The following is a 19,727-nucleotide window of genomic DNA, read 5'->3' as shown; positions in this document are numbered from 1 at the left end:
TGTTTCACCTCTGCAGCTTAGGGCGCTAACCCCAGAAATCACAGGAGTCATCACTATGCTACTGTCAAGACATGCAGGGATTTTCATCCAGAAATTATTTTCTAAGTAACATTCCCATAAGGCCTCTTTGTGCATGCAGAGCAGAACTGGAGGGTGTATCCCAGCCATCCATCCCTCCTCCACCCGAGCCAAGCTCAGAGACAATTCAGTCACCCTTGGCAGGCAGCCTATATTTTTTTAACCTCTGCAGAAAGTCAGTCCACAACCTAGAGATGTTTTTAACTCTAGGACACACAAAATCATTTTAAATGTCTGATTTCAGATTCAGCAAGTCATCCTTTTTAAACCTATTACTACTAAAGGCTATTTCCCCTAAAATTGAGTTTGCTTGGTATGGTGGTCGTACTTTATTCTTCTACAATGACATTAAAATATAGGGGGGAAAAAAGTTACAGCCACAAAGTAAATAAAAAAAATTGAACCTATTTACACTAGTTAGACTGGTTTAGAGTCTTGCTTCAAGGACTCTCACCCTCCCAATTGTCCAAGAGTCTCCTAGAGTGTTTATCAAAAAAAAGCAGCAACTCCACCTCAGACCTAAATTCTGGACTCAGCTCCAGATAAGTGGAAACTGAAACAAGTCTGTTACTTCCCAGGACATACACTGAAATCTCCAGCAACCAGTCACTCAGGGGTTCGTGCACGAGTCTGAAGCCAGGACAAGACCTGTAATTTTTCTCATTTTCCATCTCACCACTAGTTTCTCTGCTTGAGTACCATGCGGTATTTGAAAGGCAGAGGGAAAAACTGAGCCATGGACAGGTCTAATTAAAAATGAAAATTAAACACCTGTAGAGTAATAAATCTATTTTCCTTTTAAAATGATGTCTTAGCATTATCTGCACCTTCTCCACCACCACCAAAGTTGGGGTTCCCTCCACTGTTCTCCCACGTTCTCTGCTCATAACACAGTTCTCATCACCTTGTATTGTAACTGCGACCTGGTCCTCCACCAGACTGAGCTCCAAGGGCTCTGTGTTTTCTAGTAAGTACCCACCACAGTCCCAATCACACAGTGGGTGCTTTACATATGTTTTGAATTTTATTCTTGCCCCACCCCCCACTCCCAGCAGTAGATAATTACTATCCAATTGGATTTGCTCTCAGTCCTGCAACCGGTAAAAAGTGATTTCATAGAAATGTTACCGGGTTATAGGTGACATTCTGTAGGTTGTTTAAGGACAACATTCTTCTTTTCCACCTTATTGTTGATTGGGGTCTCTCTTCTGTGTATGAGCTAAGATTTTAATCACGTTTCGTTTAAAAGCTTCCCAGATTGAAACAGGCACTTGTCCTGTGTAAAATCAAAACAGAGGGAAAGAAAATGCATCATTTTTCTTTATATCATAACTATTTTAAAATTTAAATTATAAATTATTTTACTGATAGTTACCAAATGACAGGATGCCATTACAATGAAAGATCTGACACCAAATCTTCCCTAGTGTACTTATATACTAAATAATTTGGCATAATGAGTGAAGGAAATATTGATTTAAATATTACATCAGTAGAAAATTTCTAACACGGAACTTATTTAAAATATTAAAAGAAAACAAAAAATAAAAATACTAAAATAAAATAATAGCAAATACTGCTGTACAATTATCAGAGACATTCATTTAACTTTTCTCATGTATAAAATGAGAATAATAATACTACTCATCTCACAGGTTTGTGCTGAAGATTAAATGAGTTAATAAAACAATGAAATAGATAAGTTTTAGCTATTATTATTAATACAAGAGAGTGAGTGCTCTTCCTCTTCCAAATTAAACTAGTCAAAGGGAAAGAAATCCAATCTCTTGAATATAGTTTTCTCTGCGGCTAAAATAAAAAGGGGGGTGGGGGTTTAAAGACAAAGGTCTAGTTATAAAATAAGCAAGTCACGAGGATGTAACATACAGCATAGAAAATACAATGATGTCGTAATAACTGTACGATGGCAGATGGTAATTGGACCTATCGCGGCGGTCACTTCGTAAGGTACACAGGTGTGGAGTCTCTGCGCTGCACACCTGAGACTAACACGATGTTGGATTCCTCTATACTTTCGTTCTTTAAAAAGTGCCTATCGACAAAACTTAAGCTTCCTGCGCTCCTTCCGCCCGCCGTCTGACTCTGCCCCGCTGCACGCGCGGACTGGAGCTATCACTCCGTCCCGAGCAAGAAAACACCGCATCCCTTAGTTTAGCACCTAATGCAACGCCGACCTTACACTTTCGTGCAACGGAAGTACGAACGAGACCGAAAGGGAAGGCCGCAGAGAACCCAGAGCCACACTCAGCGCACACAGTCTCCAGGGGCCCGGTTTAAGCCCCAGGCTTCCGGAGCCTGTCGATCCCCGAGTGTCCACAGCGACAGGCCCCGCGGTCCCGGACACCACCCACCTCGCAGGAAGCCTTCGTTACGTTGTAACCAACAAAGCGATGCGGATAACCTGCGTTTCCTAACGTTTAACAGGGAGTCCAGTGACTCGGCCTCTCACAGGGCGCCTTCAGAGCGAACCGGGAGAGCTGCGGGGTCTGTCACTAAACTTAAGACCCTGTCATTTAAATGGCCAGACAAGAAGCCTCCCCAGATCGCCGGCCTCGACTGGAGGGAGATGAAGCACCGAACAGGCCGGGACCCCCGCGCCACAGGCGGCGGGCTGACGGGAGATGGACCCACCCCCATCACTGATTTGGGACAGCGACGACCGAACCCTCTCCCAGGCGGGCGCTCCCACCGCCGCCGCGGACTCACCAGGGCCAGCAACACAGGCGCTCACGCCGAGGCTATTTGTCCACTGCGGCGCGCCGTCCAATTGCCGGCCCAGCGCCCGTGCGCGGCTACGGAACGTGAGGGCGGTCAGTCCGCCGCCATTTACGGGTTCGCGCTCCGCGTGTCGCCGTTGGCCCCGCCCCCGCTGCGCTGCGGCCGCCACCAAGCCCGGCCTCCCACACGGCCTGCGGGGTCTCGGATCGCAGCCAGCGCGGTGCGGGTTGACCTGGACGAAGCAGAGTCTGTTTAAAAAAATCCTTGGGCGGATCTGGCTGCCTCTGCCTTTTCGTCTGGGTGAGGGGAATGGAAATGGTTGTGAAAAACGGAGAAAGCCTTCCGCCCCTCAGCCAGCGTGTCCCCGCGGTCCCGTGTCGTGGGCCTCCGGTCTCCGAAGGCGGGCGCTTAGGGCCGGTGTGGCCACCGCCCGGGCCCTGCCTGGAGCACAGGCCCGTCTCTGGCCTTCTCTGGTGGCCCAGGTCGCCGGTGTTTCTCCGTTGTCTGCCTGGGTCAGAGTCCGGGCAGTACGGTCAAGGGTAACCTGATTGGAGGCGCCCCCTTTGTGCCCCTCCTTTGGGTGTCAGTGAAGTGCTGGGGACCTGGCTTCCGTGCAGTCGGACTGGCCAGCCCAGGGACACGTCCGCTTAGTCTGACTTGGACTTGCATCCACTTCCTGACTCACCCATCTTGTGTGAGGGGGTGTTTTCATGTTGTACACGAGCCCAGGTCTGAGCAGTAGATGTTCTGTAAACACCCGAGGTCTCAGTCAAGGGCCCCACTCACTGCTGGTTCAACCTGTTGCTGTAAGAACATCCGAGATAAGGACAAACAGGTACCGTCGGACAGTTGGCTGCCGGCAGTGCGTTTCCCGCTCGGGAACGCGAAGGCCTCGTTTCCTACTTGTCTCGACTTGAGTTTTATCCGCGTTTGCTTTGAAAGACACGTCTTGGTGCCACTGCGGTGGCTTTTTCTCCTCTAGCTTTTGTTTCTATTATTCTTTATTGAAGGAATTCAGTACACATCCCATACCAGTGAACTTACAGTCTGACTCACTATTACTTTTCTCTCTCCCTCCTATTCATTTTCCAAGTTTGAGTGACTCCAGGATCCAATTTAAATCGCTGCGTTTAACCCGTGACACACACGGACTTGGACTTGGACTTGGACTTGTCTTTCTGTGCATTGCGTTGTATCTGTACAGCTCCACTGTAAGCAGAAGAGGAACTTGTCTCATATATTCCCCGATGCCTACTAATGCTTTGCACGAAGTAGACACTGGAAATATTAGGTTGAAATTGGATATTGGTAAGGTGAGGAGGGATTGAATGTGTGTTAGAGGGGTACTAAGCCCAACTTTGCCTGGGTTTAGTACCTCTCTAATACACATCTACGTTCTTTGGTAGATGAGATTTAAGTGAAAATGGAACTGAGTAAAAGGGCCAGAAATCCAGTGTTGGTGAAGTAATACCGAATTAAAAGATGCATTACAAATCCCAAGAATTTATTCTTAGAAATAACCCCCACATTGGTCCCTATTTTGTTCAATGAGTTCAGTATGTTTTTTATATCATTTAAAATCAAATACGTACTGAATGCCCTCCATGACAAGGTGCAGCAATAATGAATGCAAGTATACAAATGGCTTTGTAGTACAGCAGCACCCCATTATCCGTGGGGGATACGTTCCGCCATAGATGGGGACATAGATGCCTGAAACCTCAAACACTGCCAAACCCTATATAGTATACTATGTTTTACCAGTACATACATACCTATAATAAAGTTAGTAAATCAGGCACAGTAAGAGATCAACAACAATAAAATAGAACAATTATAACCATATGCTGTAATAAAAGTTATGTGACTAACATTAGAGTTTCTTGAACACAAACACAGCTATCACGAGCCAGTCCGTCTGTTAACCGTTAAGGCTACTAAGTGACTGGCAAAGACAAAGGGATGAGACAACATGCGATTTCATCATGCTCCTCACAATGTCACACAATTTTAAATTTATGAGTTGTTTATTTCTGGAATTGTTCCATTTAATATTTTTGGACTGCAGTTGACAGCAGGTAACTGAAACTGTGGAAAGTGAAATAAGGGGTGGACTGCTGTACTTGCCCCTCACAGAACCCTTTTAAATGCAGAAAAGAGACATAAATATTTGGAAGTCCCACATCTCTTCCTTGGAGTATTGCAGTGGCCCCCTAATTGGTCTCCCTGTTTTTGCCCTTATCCCCCTTCAATCTAGTCTCAATCGGCAGCTAGAGACATCATAACAAAGCATAATCCAAACAGCTACTCCTCCACTAAAACCTTCTGCTAGCTTTTGTTCATTCTCTGAGTAAGGATCCAAGTTCTTACAAGAAGACTTCCATGGTCTGCCCCCACCCCACACACTCGGACTTCGTTTCCTATGGCATTCCTCCTCCCTTATTCTGCAGCAGCCACACTGGCCTTGGTATTCTTAGGACATGTTGTCACACTCTGACCTCAGAACCTCTGCATTTGAGGTTTCCTTTGCCTCCTTCAAGTCTACCCAAATATCATCTCTCAGTGAGGCGCTTCCTGACCACCATATTTAAAATTGCAAGCACCCTCCTGAAACACATACGTACTCACAGTCCCTACTCTTCTTTGCTTTATTTTTCTCAAGTACTTCTCATATTTTAATATGCTATATAATCCACTTTTTGTTTTATTGGACTTCACCCACTCAAGTATAAGCTCCACGAAGGCAGGGAGTTTTGACTGTTCTTGCTTCAATGGAACTTACATTCCTGTGGGAGATACAGGTAGTGATGTGTTTGGAAAAGATTAAAATTGGATGATGTAACTGGAAGCATTTGGGTGGCTACTTTAGTTGGATGCCAGAGAGAACCTCTCCAAAGAGGTGAAGTGTAAGTTGCTGGTGAATGAAAGAAAGGAGGAAGCCATTGAAGATCTTGGGGAAGAACATTCCAGGCTGAGGGAACAATTGACACAATCTAAGGCTCCTGAGAATACTTGGTGCCCGCAGGAACAGAGAGGCAAGCACCATCGCTAAGGTAGAGTAGGTGAAGAGAAAATGGTCTAAGTTGAAGTCACGGAATTTGATGAGGTCACCTAGGAGAGTAGCTAGATGGAGAAGTTGACCTAGGACAGAGCCCTGGGGAGATAAGTTGAGAAAAACCGATAAAACAGACTGAGAAGGGGCAGCCATGGAGACCTGATGAGAGTGCTGTCATAAAAGCCAGAGAAACAAAGGCTTAAGAAAGAAGAACAGCCAATTGTACCAAATGCTGCTGAGAGGTCAAGGAGCAGAAGGATTTAGCAACACTGAGGTCATTTGTGACTGACTCTGAAGTGGGTTGAGATATGACAGGTGAAGTGGTAGAAGTAACGATTAAATATTTCAAGAAGTTTTGCTGTGAAGAGAAACAGAGAGTGTGGAAGCCAAGGAAACAGTGGGGCAAAGTGAAGGTTTTGATTTTCTTGTTTTGTTTGTATTTTGTGTATTTGAAAGACCAGGTACTATGACAGTGTCTTTTAGACTCTTTCAAGTAAGCCACAATAAGGACTACATGTACATTGCGACTTCTTACATATATACTTAAAGTTACGAAACAAACATTTCACAAAACAATACTCTAGTTATGCATGAAACATTCTCATTTTTCATTTAAAAAATGCTGCTTATAACCCACTAAAATGTTTGATGACCCACCAATGGGATGTGACCTGACTTGAAAAACACTTTCAGTGGTGGACAGGAGCTGGCTCATGCCACCTGCGAGAGCCAACTATGCACATCTCTTCCATGTTGGCACCTTGAAATTGGGCAGGATGGAAGTATTCACACCATGGAAATCGACAACTGCTACAACTTAGGGTTCCCCCACCCCCGACAGAAGCCAGATGTTAAACATTTACCAACACACTACTGACTACTCACGTGACTGACCCAGTGGAGAGGAAGAAAGGGTGATGCAAGAGAGGGGATGGTTACAAGAGTGGTTCATGACATGCTTTTGCTCAAACAACACAGCAATAAAAGTTGAAAGTGTTGGTTCAAAACTATAACAGATGTTCCAAATTATTTGCAGACAATTGCCTTAGAGTTCCAAAGATGAGATAATTTCTGATAGGATCAATTTCTTTTCCGTTTTTATTGTCCTCTTTCCTCACCCAAGAAGCCACATTTATATAGCATAGTGTGGCTGCAAATTTAGAAATAATGTAATATAAAATACTAAGTTTTATCAGCAAAGTGTGAAAGACTATAGATTGCCCATTTTTAAAAAGCTAGTAAATAACATGTTTTTATACTTATGAATTGCTATGTGGCAGGATCAACTGATTAAACAGAAATGCCTGACATATTTTGTCAGTGATGTGAACCATGTTTCAAGCTAGGAAACACTTCAGGTGGTGATTTTGATTATTATTGTGTTGCTGTGTTATTTTTGTTACTATCATTAAAAACATTTTTTGACCTTCCAATTATTCATTAAACAGTGGTGCCAGTGCTGGCAAAATATGCCCCAAATCAATAATTGCGAAATACAAGTGAGACGTGATAAAACACGGTAAAGAACTTGGAATGACTGCTTTGATTTTGTGAATTTAGGAGCCAGAACTCTAGAACCTTTAGTAACAGTAACAACAAAACAATATCAAAGTAAAAGTTGGCCACAATAGTAATAGATTTATGAGATCTGAGAACACATACCCTACTTTCCGTATATTCTCATGAGAAAATTAGTCTTGAATTATTCAAGTTTTAAATTTCACAGTCTTTAGGAGCACATTCTTTACAATACCACAGCACAAGACCATTTCTTACACATTTATCTGCCTTACCCCAAAAAACCAACTTCATGGTCACTGTCATGGACCTCTTCTGACCATCCACTCTAAATGGACTCATTTCCTCTTTGAATCCTCTTGTTTGAACAAGTCTCCCACACCCCAACACCAGCACCACCCGTGGGCATTTAACCTTTTTTTTGACCCTCCAGACACCCCTGCATTCAGATTCACCAGGCTTACCTCTTATGTTCTACAGGGTCATGTCCCAAATGTAATCTTTTCAGGTGTGAGAAAGCTTCTAGAACTATCGCTTTGTCATAAAATAAAAGAATCTTGCAGATAGGAGAGATCTTCAGAGGAATGTAAATTAAATCGGTGTATCCCAATGGCTCAAGAATGAGATGCTGTCCTATTTGTTAAATACTTTTCTTGAATGACTTTGCAGACTATGGTACGTTAACCAGAGAATGCCATATTGTTATTTGACATGAAAAAAATATATCCGAAACTATGTAAATTTTGAAAGTCAAAACAAGATTGAATATTTTAGAATAGAAAAAAAAAGTTTAAATAGATTCCAATATGCCAGGCAGTATGTTAGGCACTACAGATGCAGTAGATAAAAAAGAGCTTTCCTGGAGCTTAAATCCAGTGGGAGTTAGATTTTTAGTAATTACAGATCTGTATCTTTAAAAGTGCCAAAGAGGGGCAGCCGGATGGCTCAGTTGGTTAGAGCATGAGCTCTGAACAACAGGGTTGTGTTTAATTCCCACATGGGATGGTGGGATGGTGGGCTGCGCCCCCTGTAACTAACCTGCAAATAAAGATTGAAAACAGTGACTTGACTTGGAGCTGAGCTGCGCCCTCCACAACTAGATTGAAGGACGACGACTTGGAGCTGATGGGCCCTGGAGAAAAACACTGCCCCCCAATATTCCCCAGTAAAATTTATTTTTTTTTAAAAAGTGCCAAAGACTGGTGTTAGAAACTCATTGTGATCATCAATGTTCATTGGGATCTTTGTTGCTGCAAAGTTGCTGAGATTCACAGCCATTAAAAGGGCTTCCTCAGCAACCCAGGTTCAGTATTTAGCCAACCCTTTTTGCATGTAGCACTCTTCTTCCGGCTTGTATTTACACCGCTCATTATAAAGTGACAAGTGAAACCTCAAGGGAAGAATTTCTGTGACAGGCTGGAGCAAGCAGGAAATCCAGGTGGTTTTTCCAAATAGAAAATTGTCATTGAATCCAAATACTTTTTCAAACTTTTTTTATTTTGGAAATTTTAAAACACACACATAAGAGTATGATGACTTCCCATCTGCTCATGTCCGGTTTCAGCCATGATCAGCCTGGTCCATCTGTTTCATCCACTCCACCCACACCCTCCCGCCACGGGCTCGTTTTGAAACAGATCTCAGACTTCATTTGATCTTTAAAAACTTCAGCACCGTTGGTTAGACAAAGCTTAAATAAGACACAGGTTCTGTTTTTTGGCCAAAAGACTTTGCAGGTGGTATGTACTTCCAATTGCAAGTCATCGGGAGACACTTGAAGTCTGGTTGTTTTTTTCGTATGATATCAAGACTGGCCAGTGGTTTTAGATGTTGTTCATCTGACCTACCTATTACAAAGTTTCCATCATGTTTTGCTCAAACATGTTTAGCAGCTAGCTCTTGATGGTCATTGCCTAGATCCATTATTTCATTAGGAATTGAAAACTGGTGATATATCATGTCATGCAAGGTGTCATGTGGGGTCTCTGGTCCTGCTCCCCCATAAGAATGTAGTACATGGTGAAGCCAAAAAGGAACACCCACGGAGCCATAGATAGGGGAGTCAAAGCACTATATTCTCACTGGTGGCTCGGTAGGAGACACAGGAAGCAGGAGCCACACGATCGCAACCTGCCATCCACTTCTCTGCAATCTGCAACCCGCACTCCGCCGTGCTAACTGCAGTCCGCGCTTGTCAGCTCAGCCACCATCTTCTTGCTAGCCCCCATTTTCTACTAGTGTAGCCACGGCAGTTATATTAGTGGCCAATGGCTCACTGGTTACAGCTGACGGCCAACTAGCCACAGCTGATGGCCATCCAATCACAGTTGATGGCCATTTACTACCTGAGCCAGCACCTTTCCACGTGAGGCCGAGAGCCTGGAAACTGCACTCCTGGCTCTGTCCCCACATACAACTTCCGTCATTCCTCCTGCATTTATGAATTGGAATTCTTCTATAAGGAAATACTGTTTCCTTCATTGACTATTTGGTGACTCCAAGGTGAACTTTATGCTAGAAAGGCAGGGTACATGCTTGATCCTTTCCCTGGACTTAGGGTTTTTGTTTTTTTTAATAACTTGGTTCCCTAGCCCCCACAAAAGGCAGCTAATTAGTTGGTTTTTAAAAACACCATTATGAATTCAAGAATATTAATATATTTGATGTTTCTTTTTTTGATACTTAAATTATCTTTAATTAGAAGGTACCCCTTTGATTGGCTTCTGTGTTCTTTTGGCACAAATCTCAGTTTCCTTGCTTTCTGGTATGACAAGAAGATGTCCCAAGCTATCATTTTCATTTCCTGTCAAACCTGGACTTAGCAGTTTCTCCAATGAAACTTTTAGTGAGAAATGGCATACGGAAACCACAATTTTGACTAGGGATACTCGTGGCATCTGTGTTGGTTCCTAGACTTCCTCAGTGGGTGAAGCTAAAGAACAAATGATTTTTTTTTTAATATCTAAGTTTACACTTATTTCTTTTCATTCAATTTAGGGTTACAGTGTTTTCATTCAGATTTTTTAATTTTATATTTATACCTGATTTTTCTTACGAAAATCTTGGTTTTCAACAACATTAACATAATTACTTACTTTATCCTCTTACATGTAATAGTTTCAGGATAAAAAGATAAATAGCACCATACAATATGATTACAAAACAAAACCAAGGTTTATTTCTGTCCTTAGGTTATATCTCATAAGAGATATATAATCAAATTTCAATACTGTAAAGCAAGTTGGCAATACTATCCAAAGTGACCTATAGATTCATTGGCATCACTAACAAATTTCCAACAGCACTTTTTGCAAAAATAGAAAAAAAAAAATCTAAAATTCAGATGTAATCTTAAGGGACCCTGAATAACTAAAACAATGTTGAAAAAGAACGACAGAGTTGCAGGTCTCACACTTCCTGATTTCAAAACATATTACAAAGCTAGTAAGCAGAATTGTGTGGTACTGGCATTAAGACAGACATACAGACCAGTGGGACAGAATAGAACCCTGAAATGAATTAGTGTATATGTTTAAACGATCTTCAACGAGGATAACAAGACCAATCGATGAGGAAAAAGACACCGTCTTCAACAAATAATATTGGGAAACAATGGAGATCCACATGCAAAAGAATAGAGTTGGACCCGTCACAAAAATTAACTGAAAATGGACTAAAGATCTAAACATAAAATATAAAACTATAAAATTGCTAGAAGAAAACATAAAGGGAAAATTTCATAATGTTGGATTTTGACAATGATTTCTTGGATATAACACCAAAAGCACAGATAACAAAATATAGTCAAATAGGGCTACTCTAAATCTAAAACTTCTGTGCATAAAGGACACGATCAACAGAAAGAAAAGACAGCTTACAGAATGAGAGAAAATATTTGCAAACCATATATCAGACAAGGAGTTAATATCTAGAATCTATAAAGAGCCACTGTAACTCAACAGCAAAACACACACACACAAACACCCAGATTAACCCAATTCAAAAATGTGCAAAGGACATTAACAGACATTTCTTGAAAGAAGATAAACAAATGACCAACAAGCACATGCAAAGCTGCTTCACACCACTAATCATTACATAAATGTAAATCAAACCCACAGTGAGATACCACTTTAGTCATTAGGTTGACGATTATCAAAAAACAATAAGTCTTGGCAAGGATGTGGAGAAATTAAGCCCTTGGACTCAAGACGTGCTCAAAGCTATGCACCGAAACATTATTTATGGGAATGTAAAATGGTGCAGCTGCTACGGGAAACTGTACGGCAGTTCCTCAAAAAAATTAAACATAAAATTACCATATGATCCAGCAATTGCACTTCTAAGTATATATGAAAATGAAAGCAGAATTTTGAAGAGATACTGTGTTTCCCCGAAAATAAGACCTAACCAGAAAATAGGCCCTACCATGATTTTTCAGGATGACATCTCCTGAAGCCCTAGTGCGTCTTTTGGAGCAAAAATTAATATAAGACCCGGTCTTATCTTCAGGGAAATGTGGTATTTTTATAGCTGTGCTCATAGCAGCATTATTCACAACAGCCAACAGGTGAAAACAACCCAAGGGTCCATTGACAGATGAATGAACAAACTGTGATATTTACACACAATGGAATATTATTCAGCCTTAAAAAGAAAGGAAATCCTGTCACATGTCACAACATGGATGAATCTTGAGGACAATATGCTAAGTGAAATAAGCTGGTCACAAAAGAATAAATACTATATGATTTCACTTATATGAGGTATCTGAAATAGTCAAATTCATAGAAACAGAAAGTAGAATGGTAGTTGCCATGGGCTAAGGGAAGGAGGAAATGGGGAGTTGTTTCATGAGGATAGAGTTCCAGTTATGAAAGATGAAAAAGTTCTGCAGATTTGTTGCACAACAATGTGAATGTACTAATTACTGAAATGTGCACCAGCAATGTCTCTCAGGTAGGCAGTCATTCTCCTGAGTTCACAGGCCACTTGTGGGTAACAGGTGTTGCTTATCTTTGCACCCCCAGTGTTCAGGTCACGTTCTGGAAACTCACAGGGTTTCTGACTAGTGACTGACCAACAGAACACATGGCTGTGTTGGAATCTACATAAAAGCACCAATTAGAAATAGTGGTTGATACCAATCTTTAATTTTATAGCACCCATTATTATAGATAAAAATAATCTTTATTTCTAAGAAAAATATAAAATCATACAGGAGAGCAAAATGAAGGCAGCTTTAAAAGTATAACATGAAGAATATATAAACATAGAAAGTATCACAAAAATTCAGTAGTTTAAAAGCATTGCCTTCATCACCATGAAGCTTCTGAGGGTACACCTCCAACGAAAATGGTCACTAGCTGTCACATACAACAGAAGAGCATGACTGGCTTAGGAAGTCCTGAGAAGCTACTCTTTTACATTCCCAAAAGAGTTGATAAACTGAATTATTTCATTGTAAGCTACACCATCGACTGCTTTGATCTCTTCAGTGGGTAGGGTTGATTTCTAGAAGGCATCCTCGGCTAAACACAATTACAGGGAGAAAGAGAACAGGCTCTCCTGTGCCGTGGGCCTTCCTCTGGTGGCGAGTGCCACCAGGTGCAGCACCCATTCACCTGCACCTCCAGTAGGCCCAGCACATGGCTCAGCGTCACGCCAAGGTCCTCCCTAAACACAAGGGAAGTGAGATCTGCGCTCATCCATTTATAGCCACGTGCATGGGCTTCAGAAGGTGGAGCTTGAATTCCCAAGTAGGAAGTCACAGAGCAAATAGGGAGAACGTTTCTCATCAATTCTTTGGGCACACGTAGTTATGTATCCTTCAGTTACAAGGGTAGAAAACAGTTTAACATTATTAGGCCCAAAGTGCCATTAAATATGAAAGACAATTCCACAAATTACTTCTGAGCATGTAAAGTGAAAAAAGGAAGCAGATATTAGCCTGTAGCTGGGAGAGAGAAGGTCATAGGCATCTACAGGAAATCTGATTCCAGAAATGAGTGAATGCCTCTAAAATAAGCAACACAAAAAGCAAAACATGGAAATGTTTCCATCAAAACAGGAAAATTATAGAGCAGGGAGGGCAGAAATGGAAAAATGTTATAATAATAGTCTTGGCTCAAAACTAAATGAAACATATTTATTCACCTAAAAAAGAAATGGAAAGAAAGTCTTCTAGACCTTAGTCATTAATCTTGTATTCCAAAGAACATGCTTTTATACATTACAGAGGAAGAGGAAAGTAGCACTCCTGGTTGATGTCTGCTATAACTGCAGCTGATTGGAGCATCACAAAATTGAAAGGAAGAGAGTCCAAGTATCCCCAAATGGCTAACCCTAAAACTACATGGAAGAAAAGTCCTACTGATTGTCTGAAAATGATTCCCAGCGTATGGAACTGTATTAGAGTTGACTGTCACACATGGATTGGAATGACCAGGTACCTTCAGGGACCTGAAGCCTCATCTGAGGAAGGTGGGAGCTTCATTCTGCTGCCATTTGCCCATTTGTGAAATAACTGTGCTCTTCCTACCTGTTAACGGGGCTACTTGTAACGGTTCTAACATACAACCAATCATTAATAGAAGGGTGGTTCTAGGCTGGTCTTGGATGGCAGCCAAACCAGAAAGGGTGTGTGTGTGTGTGTGTGTGTGTGTGTGTGTGTGTGTGTGTGTGTAGGTTTTATACTCCAGCAGAGGGCAGTACCACATAAAATTACTATTAAGGAAAAACAGGAGTAGCATCTTTTGTCTATTACCACAAATTTTCTATAGTATTGACTAATTACTATTGAGGGTCACAAAAATGGGTGACTCGTTCCTATGGGTTATCTTGAATACTGATGGCCAATCCTAGCAAACAATTTAAGACCTAACATTTTTAAATCTTACAACTTGGAAATAACATGCCTTATTTGAGTCCCCATCCTCTTATGTGGGCCTTCCTCTTTGTGTGTGTGTCCTGGTGTGTGGCGTCTAATTCAACCTTGTTTTCATTCCCTGGTGTGTAGTTAATTTTCTACTGCAACCAAATAAAATGCATTTCACATGAAGCTTCATCACATAACATTGCAGATAGGAGTTTTGTTTTAAAGAGTATACCTTAGAATCTAGCTAAAGAGATGTCATCCTTCTAATAGCAAAAGGACCTCATCATAAGCAGTTTAGGTCATAGCGTGTTCAATTTAACATGGATTCCCCACAGACAGCATATGAGCAAAGCTCTTTAGTATTAATGAACTAAAATTTTAACAATTATTTGACCAATTAGGCATAATTTCCTTCCTTTCCACTCTTGCCTTTGTAAAGTACCAGCATATTTATCCTATTACAGTATTTATTTGCGATGAAATAACTTTTAAAAAGATTTGGGTAATTACACAATTGAGTTATAGTTCTATTTCACTGGAGAATTAACCCTAATATTTATGTATGAGACACAGATAAAAGCCATTCTATATTTTAGCCAAAGTCTAGAGTCTGAATGAACTTTAACTGAAAAAATCTTTTGGTTAAATTTCTCTCTGGTAATATCATACTCCTAGTAATTAAAACTTTTCATAAAGTAAATGCCAGTCAATACAGATGTTGATGTGTGCAAATAATGGTAGAGTTAAATTAAAATAACACATTTTATGTCAACTCCCCTATTTTAAAAAATCCCTTCCACACTGGCACTTCCCCCATGCCATGATAACAGGATTTTTAAGCTTTCATAGCCAGGGGTAGAAATTATTATATTAGCCATCAGGACTTTGGAAATAACGATGCCAAATGGAGAGAAGAGTAGGTGGTGCTCAGTGGTCACAGGGTTTTCCTGTATTTCCAGAATTCAAAGATAAAGGAGCACACTGTTCACATCTGATCCGAATTTTGCGTCTTACCATATCTGATCCAAGTCAAAGGTAAGTTCAGCTGACACTTATGAGGAATAGCCACGTGCAAGATCCATATGATGATAACTTCACTTTAAAGCCAGTTTTAAGATTAAAATTTTGAGTTCGGAATTTTGGAAACAGGTCCCCGAGAAGCAGTGGCAACCTGTACCAGTGTTCCCAGCCAGCCCACAAAAAGCTTTCAATTCAGAAATTTGCCAAGTAGAGCACGGACAGTGCTGTAGAACCTCGCTGCCATGTGCAACAGTGTTTACCGGGGGGGGTGGGGGGGGGGAATTTCACCACATTGTCCAGATTTAAAATCTGGGGTAATAGGAAGTTTAAAAAGCTTTTCTTGTCAGCTGTGGCCCTGATGGAGGGGTTAGCAGCCCACCTCCCTCAGCTGCTGGAATCTCCACTGAACTGGGAACTTGGGAGAAGACCAAGGAGCTGGTGGGGAAGCAGGAAAGGAGGGCAGGGTCGCAGGAGGTGGGTGCTATTTCGATCCCCTTCTCGGGTTGCCCTTTCTTACTGCCCATTGTCTGCCCTTTGTCAGTGGAGGTGGAGGAAGCCTCTGGGAATTGGGAAACCTTCCCACCCTCCCTCAGTGGGCATGATGGCTGAGGTGGGGTGGAGGTACCACCTGCTCTTTTATTCTGTTTGGGGGAGGTTGGGACCCAGAGGTGGGAGGAAGAAAGAGCAGGCTGAGGAAAGGGAGATGAAAGGGGTTTTCCCTCGCATCCTCCTCCATTTCCCCTTTCCCACTGCCTCTACGGTCACAGGCCCTGCAGGCTGATGTTGAGTTGAGGTGAGAAGTCTGCTTGGGTGGCGATGTGAGGAGGGAACTATGAAGGGAAGAAATGTGGGGAGTTCCAAAGCAGCATGGGGAAAGAAGGGACTTTCTGGCCAGGAAGCAGTTAGCAGGACATTTGTCAGGCTGGGACCCACTGCTGATATGCCTAAGGGGTGTCAGGACACAAGCAGTGATGACCATCCAACTGCTGGCGGTCCGGTACCACACAGCACTAATCAGAACCCTTTTAGTTCCGTCTCCCAAAATGTCCATAATGAATGCCCAAAGCTCATCTATGTTTTTCCACTGTAAATTTTGGGCTAACATATGAGTACATGTCACCTGTCACTTGATGAGAACATAGCACGTAAAATCAAATTCTGAGACGATCAGAGCCCCTCACAAGTCTGCACAGTGCCTGGAACATCGCTGACCATAAATACTGAACCACCACCTCACTGGACAGCAATTTGCAAAAGAATCTATTTTTTAAAATCTCTGCGTTTCACTATTGGCTGTCACTTTAAATACGTCTTACAATCAGCCTGACGTTGATCTGATAAATCTGACAAGGGAAGATGAGCTGGGTGTGATGCACCCTGAAGGAGAAGCAATGAGTAAGTCTCTATAGATGTGCTCGTTTAGAGTTTACATTTGATGCTGAGGCTGCCTTTATATTATAGCAACCTAATAGAAACCGCTGTAACCATTAGTGGAAGAAAACGTTTGTGGTTTAGAAAATAACTTTTCTTTGAGTTAATACTAATCTTTCTTGTATCCAATCCATATGAATTCATCGTTTTTGCTTGTTTTAGTCAGGGATTTATACAGAATCCCCCCAAATTGAACAAAGTGCCTTAATTTTCTAAATCCACAGCCAAAACCAAGTAGCATTTTTATGAAATTGTCAAGCAAACCAAGGCTTTGCTTTCTCTTTCTCTCTTTTTCCCCTCCAGTAAAACCTAGAACATCTAGACTCTCCAATAACAAACCCTCTATCCCCCACTCTTTCCTTTCTCCTTAACCATCAAATAAGAACAGTAGATACTCTTTGGACCCAATGTTTCATTTGGTTTAAAATTTGGATTTTAATGCATGTCCTCCCTCCCAGCACGACCATTGAAGTCCCCCTTCCTGGCCCAGCTACTGTGTTTGTTAGCTGTGTTTTTAGCTGGAATAATAAGTGTTAGAGGTGGGTGCAGTTCCCCTACGGGCCACGTGATTTATATTTACTTCGTAACAGAGCTTCATCTCAGCGGTGGAACACGCAGCCTTATATAAAAGATGTAAAAGTAAATTTTAAGTTAATTTTTAAAAAGTCCAAGGTGCCAAAAGGGCATTTTGCGTCCTCTCTTTGTCAAACACCAGTCCCGTGGTCTTTGTACCTACTAATTCCTACCTCTGTCCTCCCAATAACCTTGGATGTTTGTATTTCTTTCAAAAATACTTGAGTAAATGACATTTTTGATAGTGCACACATTAGAAAAGCATTTGAATAAAAAAGAGGGCACATAGTTCTAAAGGGCATCACCACGTAACACCAATATCCTGTAATTCACCTAAGAGCTTTACAACAAAAAAAGGTAACAATGGACCCAACAGGCTAACTTCTCTGCTGTTTTCTTCTGAGCTGTGAGTAGTGGTGATCATGACAGATTGTATGAGCCATGATTGTCTGGGGCCATCACAGTCTTAGCTCCTACTTCAATCTTCAGCAGGACGCAGGGAGACGGTCACTCTCATTTTCATCATGGCATGAATCCATTCTGATTGTAGGCCCTGGTCCCTATATGAGCCTACAAAATATTTCTCCCAATTCCAGATGCAAATATTAAATTAAACCATGTGCAAAACTAAATGAATGAAAATCCGCCACCAAAACATCACCTACCCTGCCCCCAAACCACCAGCTTGGGAGAAAACCAGTGTCCACTGTACCATGTCTTTATCCTAAACTCTTAAAAAAGAACAGATTCACGTTGCTGTCTAACCTGGGTTGTTTCAATGTCCAAAGGGGCCAATAAGAAGGGGCAGAGGTCTAAAAGTTCCTGGGGTGGTCTCCACGCACCCTCTTGGGCCACTCCTCATCCACCCACCTGCACAGGACTTTCTCCACATCGGCCCTGTGGTACAGCCTACAGAGCTCCATCAGCTGGCCCACCGTCCTCTGGCTGTTCCGGAGCAAGAACTCCAAGGTGGGGCTCTGTGGCCTCTGCTCCAGGAAACACAGTTCGTCATAGGGCATGCCCCATTTGCTTGCAAAATTCCTCCAGTTTTTGACCGTTGGGTGACAGGGATCCAGCTTTATCCTGATCACGTCGAGTAAGTCCTGATCATTGAGCAAGTCACTGATGGTGGGGGCCCGGAGCGAGCAGGAGGAGCAAGTACAGTTCTCCGGGCAGGAAATGTCCTTGCTTATATCTGCAGAACAAACAGTACAGCCCACATGTCAGCAAGAGGCCCATGAGATGCCTTCATCTCTTCCTTCCTTTATTTTCCATCTGAATTGTTAATAACATTAGTGGAAGTGTAACGCAGCGAATCTTACAGCGGAACATTTCAGGATGCTCCCTCCTATATGTTCACACAATAATAGGTTTTTCTCTAAGAGCCCAGAAGAGGTTGCTCTGCTGGAAGCAGTAGTAAGATTTGATAAAGCCAGTTTCCCTTTCTTTCTGAGACTTCCCATGTTTTACAACATGAGCCGCTGGCCAAAATGAGGGCACGGGAGGCAGATCTCTCTCTGGGGGCAGACCACCAGTCCAAGGGGTCAGACTGCCATCCCACGAGCAAACCAGCCCTTACTTGCCCGCACCTCAACCCTTAACCCTTCCAAGTTACAAGCCAGTCCTGAGAGTTTCTCAATGTTAGCATGTAAAGGATTGCACAATTCTTTAAAAGGTCTTTAAATACACGCCCACACTGAAAACTAGAATATCCACTTCATACACATATTTGAAAATGAGTGATAATTGATAATGCCAGAAAACTTACTTTTAAAATTTATGGCCACCTTATCCACCTTATCGTCCCTTTGCCTTCACCTGTGTTTCCTTCACCCACGGAGCTGGCTCTGAAGTGGAGCCAACACTCCGAGATGTGCACAGTCGGATGGACGAGCAGGGGGCTTCTGAGCTGAGCCCCACTGAGCAGAGCCCAGCCCCAGCCCAGAGGGCAGGCAGCACCCCCCATCAGGCATCATTAGTCTCATTTCAGTCCTCGGAGCAGGTGAGCAGGAGGAGGGAATTGGCAGGTAAGAGGTGTTGGCAAGTCATTTATAACAAGGTTGTGAGCGGTGTCTGCACAGCCAGGCAACCTGAGCAACTTACCTTCTGCACAGGGCCTCTGACCCCTCTGACCAGGAGTTTAACAGCCAAAGGCCACAAGGAAGACCACTGGCCTGGAAAATTCTGGAAGGTTACAATGACCTTTACCACACTAAGCTGTGGACTTCCCAATTTAGGAAAGAATTTGGGAAAAGGGAGTCACTTTGCTGATCGCTTAGGTTGAGAGCCAGCAATTTGGGGGCAAGTACCTATTAAAAGGTAAAAAAGCCATGAAAATGGTGTTCCTTCTCTTTGACCTACTAATATCACTTCTGGGAATCCAGCCTGAAGAGAAAATCTAAAATATGTATATCCGTAAACATTTTTCTTACAGTC

The 19,727-nt window shown here is 42.4% G+C and overlaps 2 protein-coding genes across 10 annotated transcripts in view; both read right to left on the bottom strand.

Annotated features, from left to right (window-relative positions):
• The window catches only part of LGALS8 (galectin 8), a 42,575-nt gene extending 24,276 nt beyond the window's left edge, over positions 1 to 18,299 (bottom strand). The window contains exons 1-2 of one of the 9 annotated variants that reach the window (XM_074316751.1): positions 18,162 to 18,299; positions 1,207 to 1,354 (exon numbers count right to left, since the gene is read on the bottom strand). In XM_074316751.1, coding sequence (XP_074172852.1) covers positions 1,207 to 1,248 — 42 coding nt within the window. In that variant the 5' untranslated portion in view covers positions 1,249 to 1,354; positions 18,162 to 18,299. The other 8 variants (XM_019746960.2, XM_019746964.2, XM_019746966.2 and 5 more) reach the window with 8 other exon arrangements.
• Positions 10,546 to 19,727, bottom strand: part of EDARADD (EDAR associated via death domain) — a 57,847-nt gene continuing 48,665 nt past the window's right edge. The window contains exon 6 of the mRNA XM_019746972.2: positions 10,546 to 18,486. Within this exon, the coding sequence (XP_019602531.2) occupies positions 18,104 to 18,486 (383 nt within the window). The 3' untranslated portion in view covers positions 10,546 to 18,103. The remainder of the gene's footprint in view (positions 18,487 to 19,727) is intronic.

The sequence above is a fragment of the Rhinolophus sinicus genome, linkage group LG12 (assembly GCF_036562045.2).
Source record: "Rhinolophus sinicus isolate RSC01 linkage group LG12, ASM3656204v1, whole genome shotgun sequence".
Taxonomy (NCBI): domain Eukaryota; kingdom Metazoa; phylum Chordata; class Mammalia; order Chiroptera; family Rhinolophidae; genus Rhinolophus; species Rhinolophus sinicus.
Note: the sequence above shows the minus strand (reverse complement) of the source record. Positions and strands in the feature narration are given on the sequence as shown.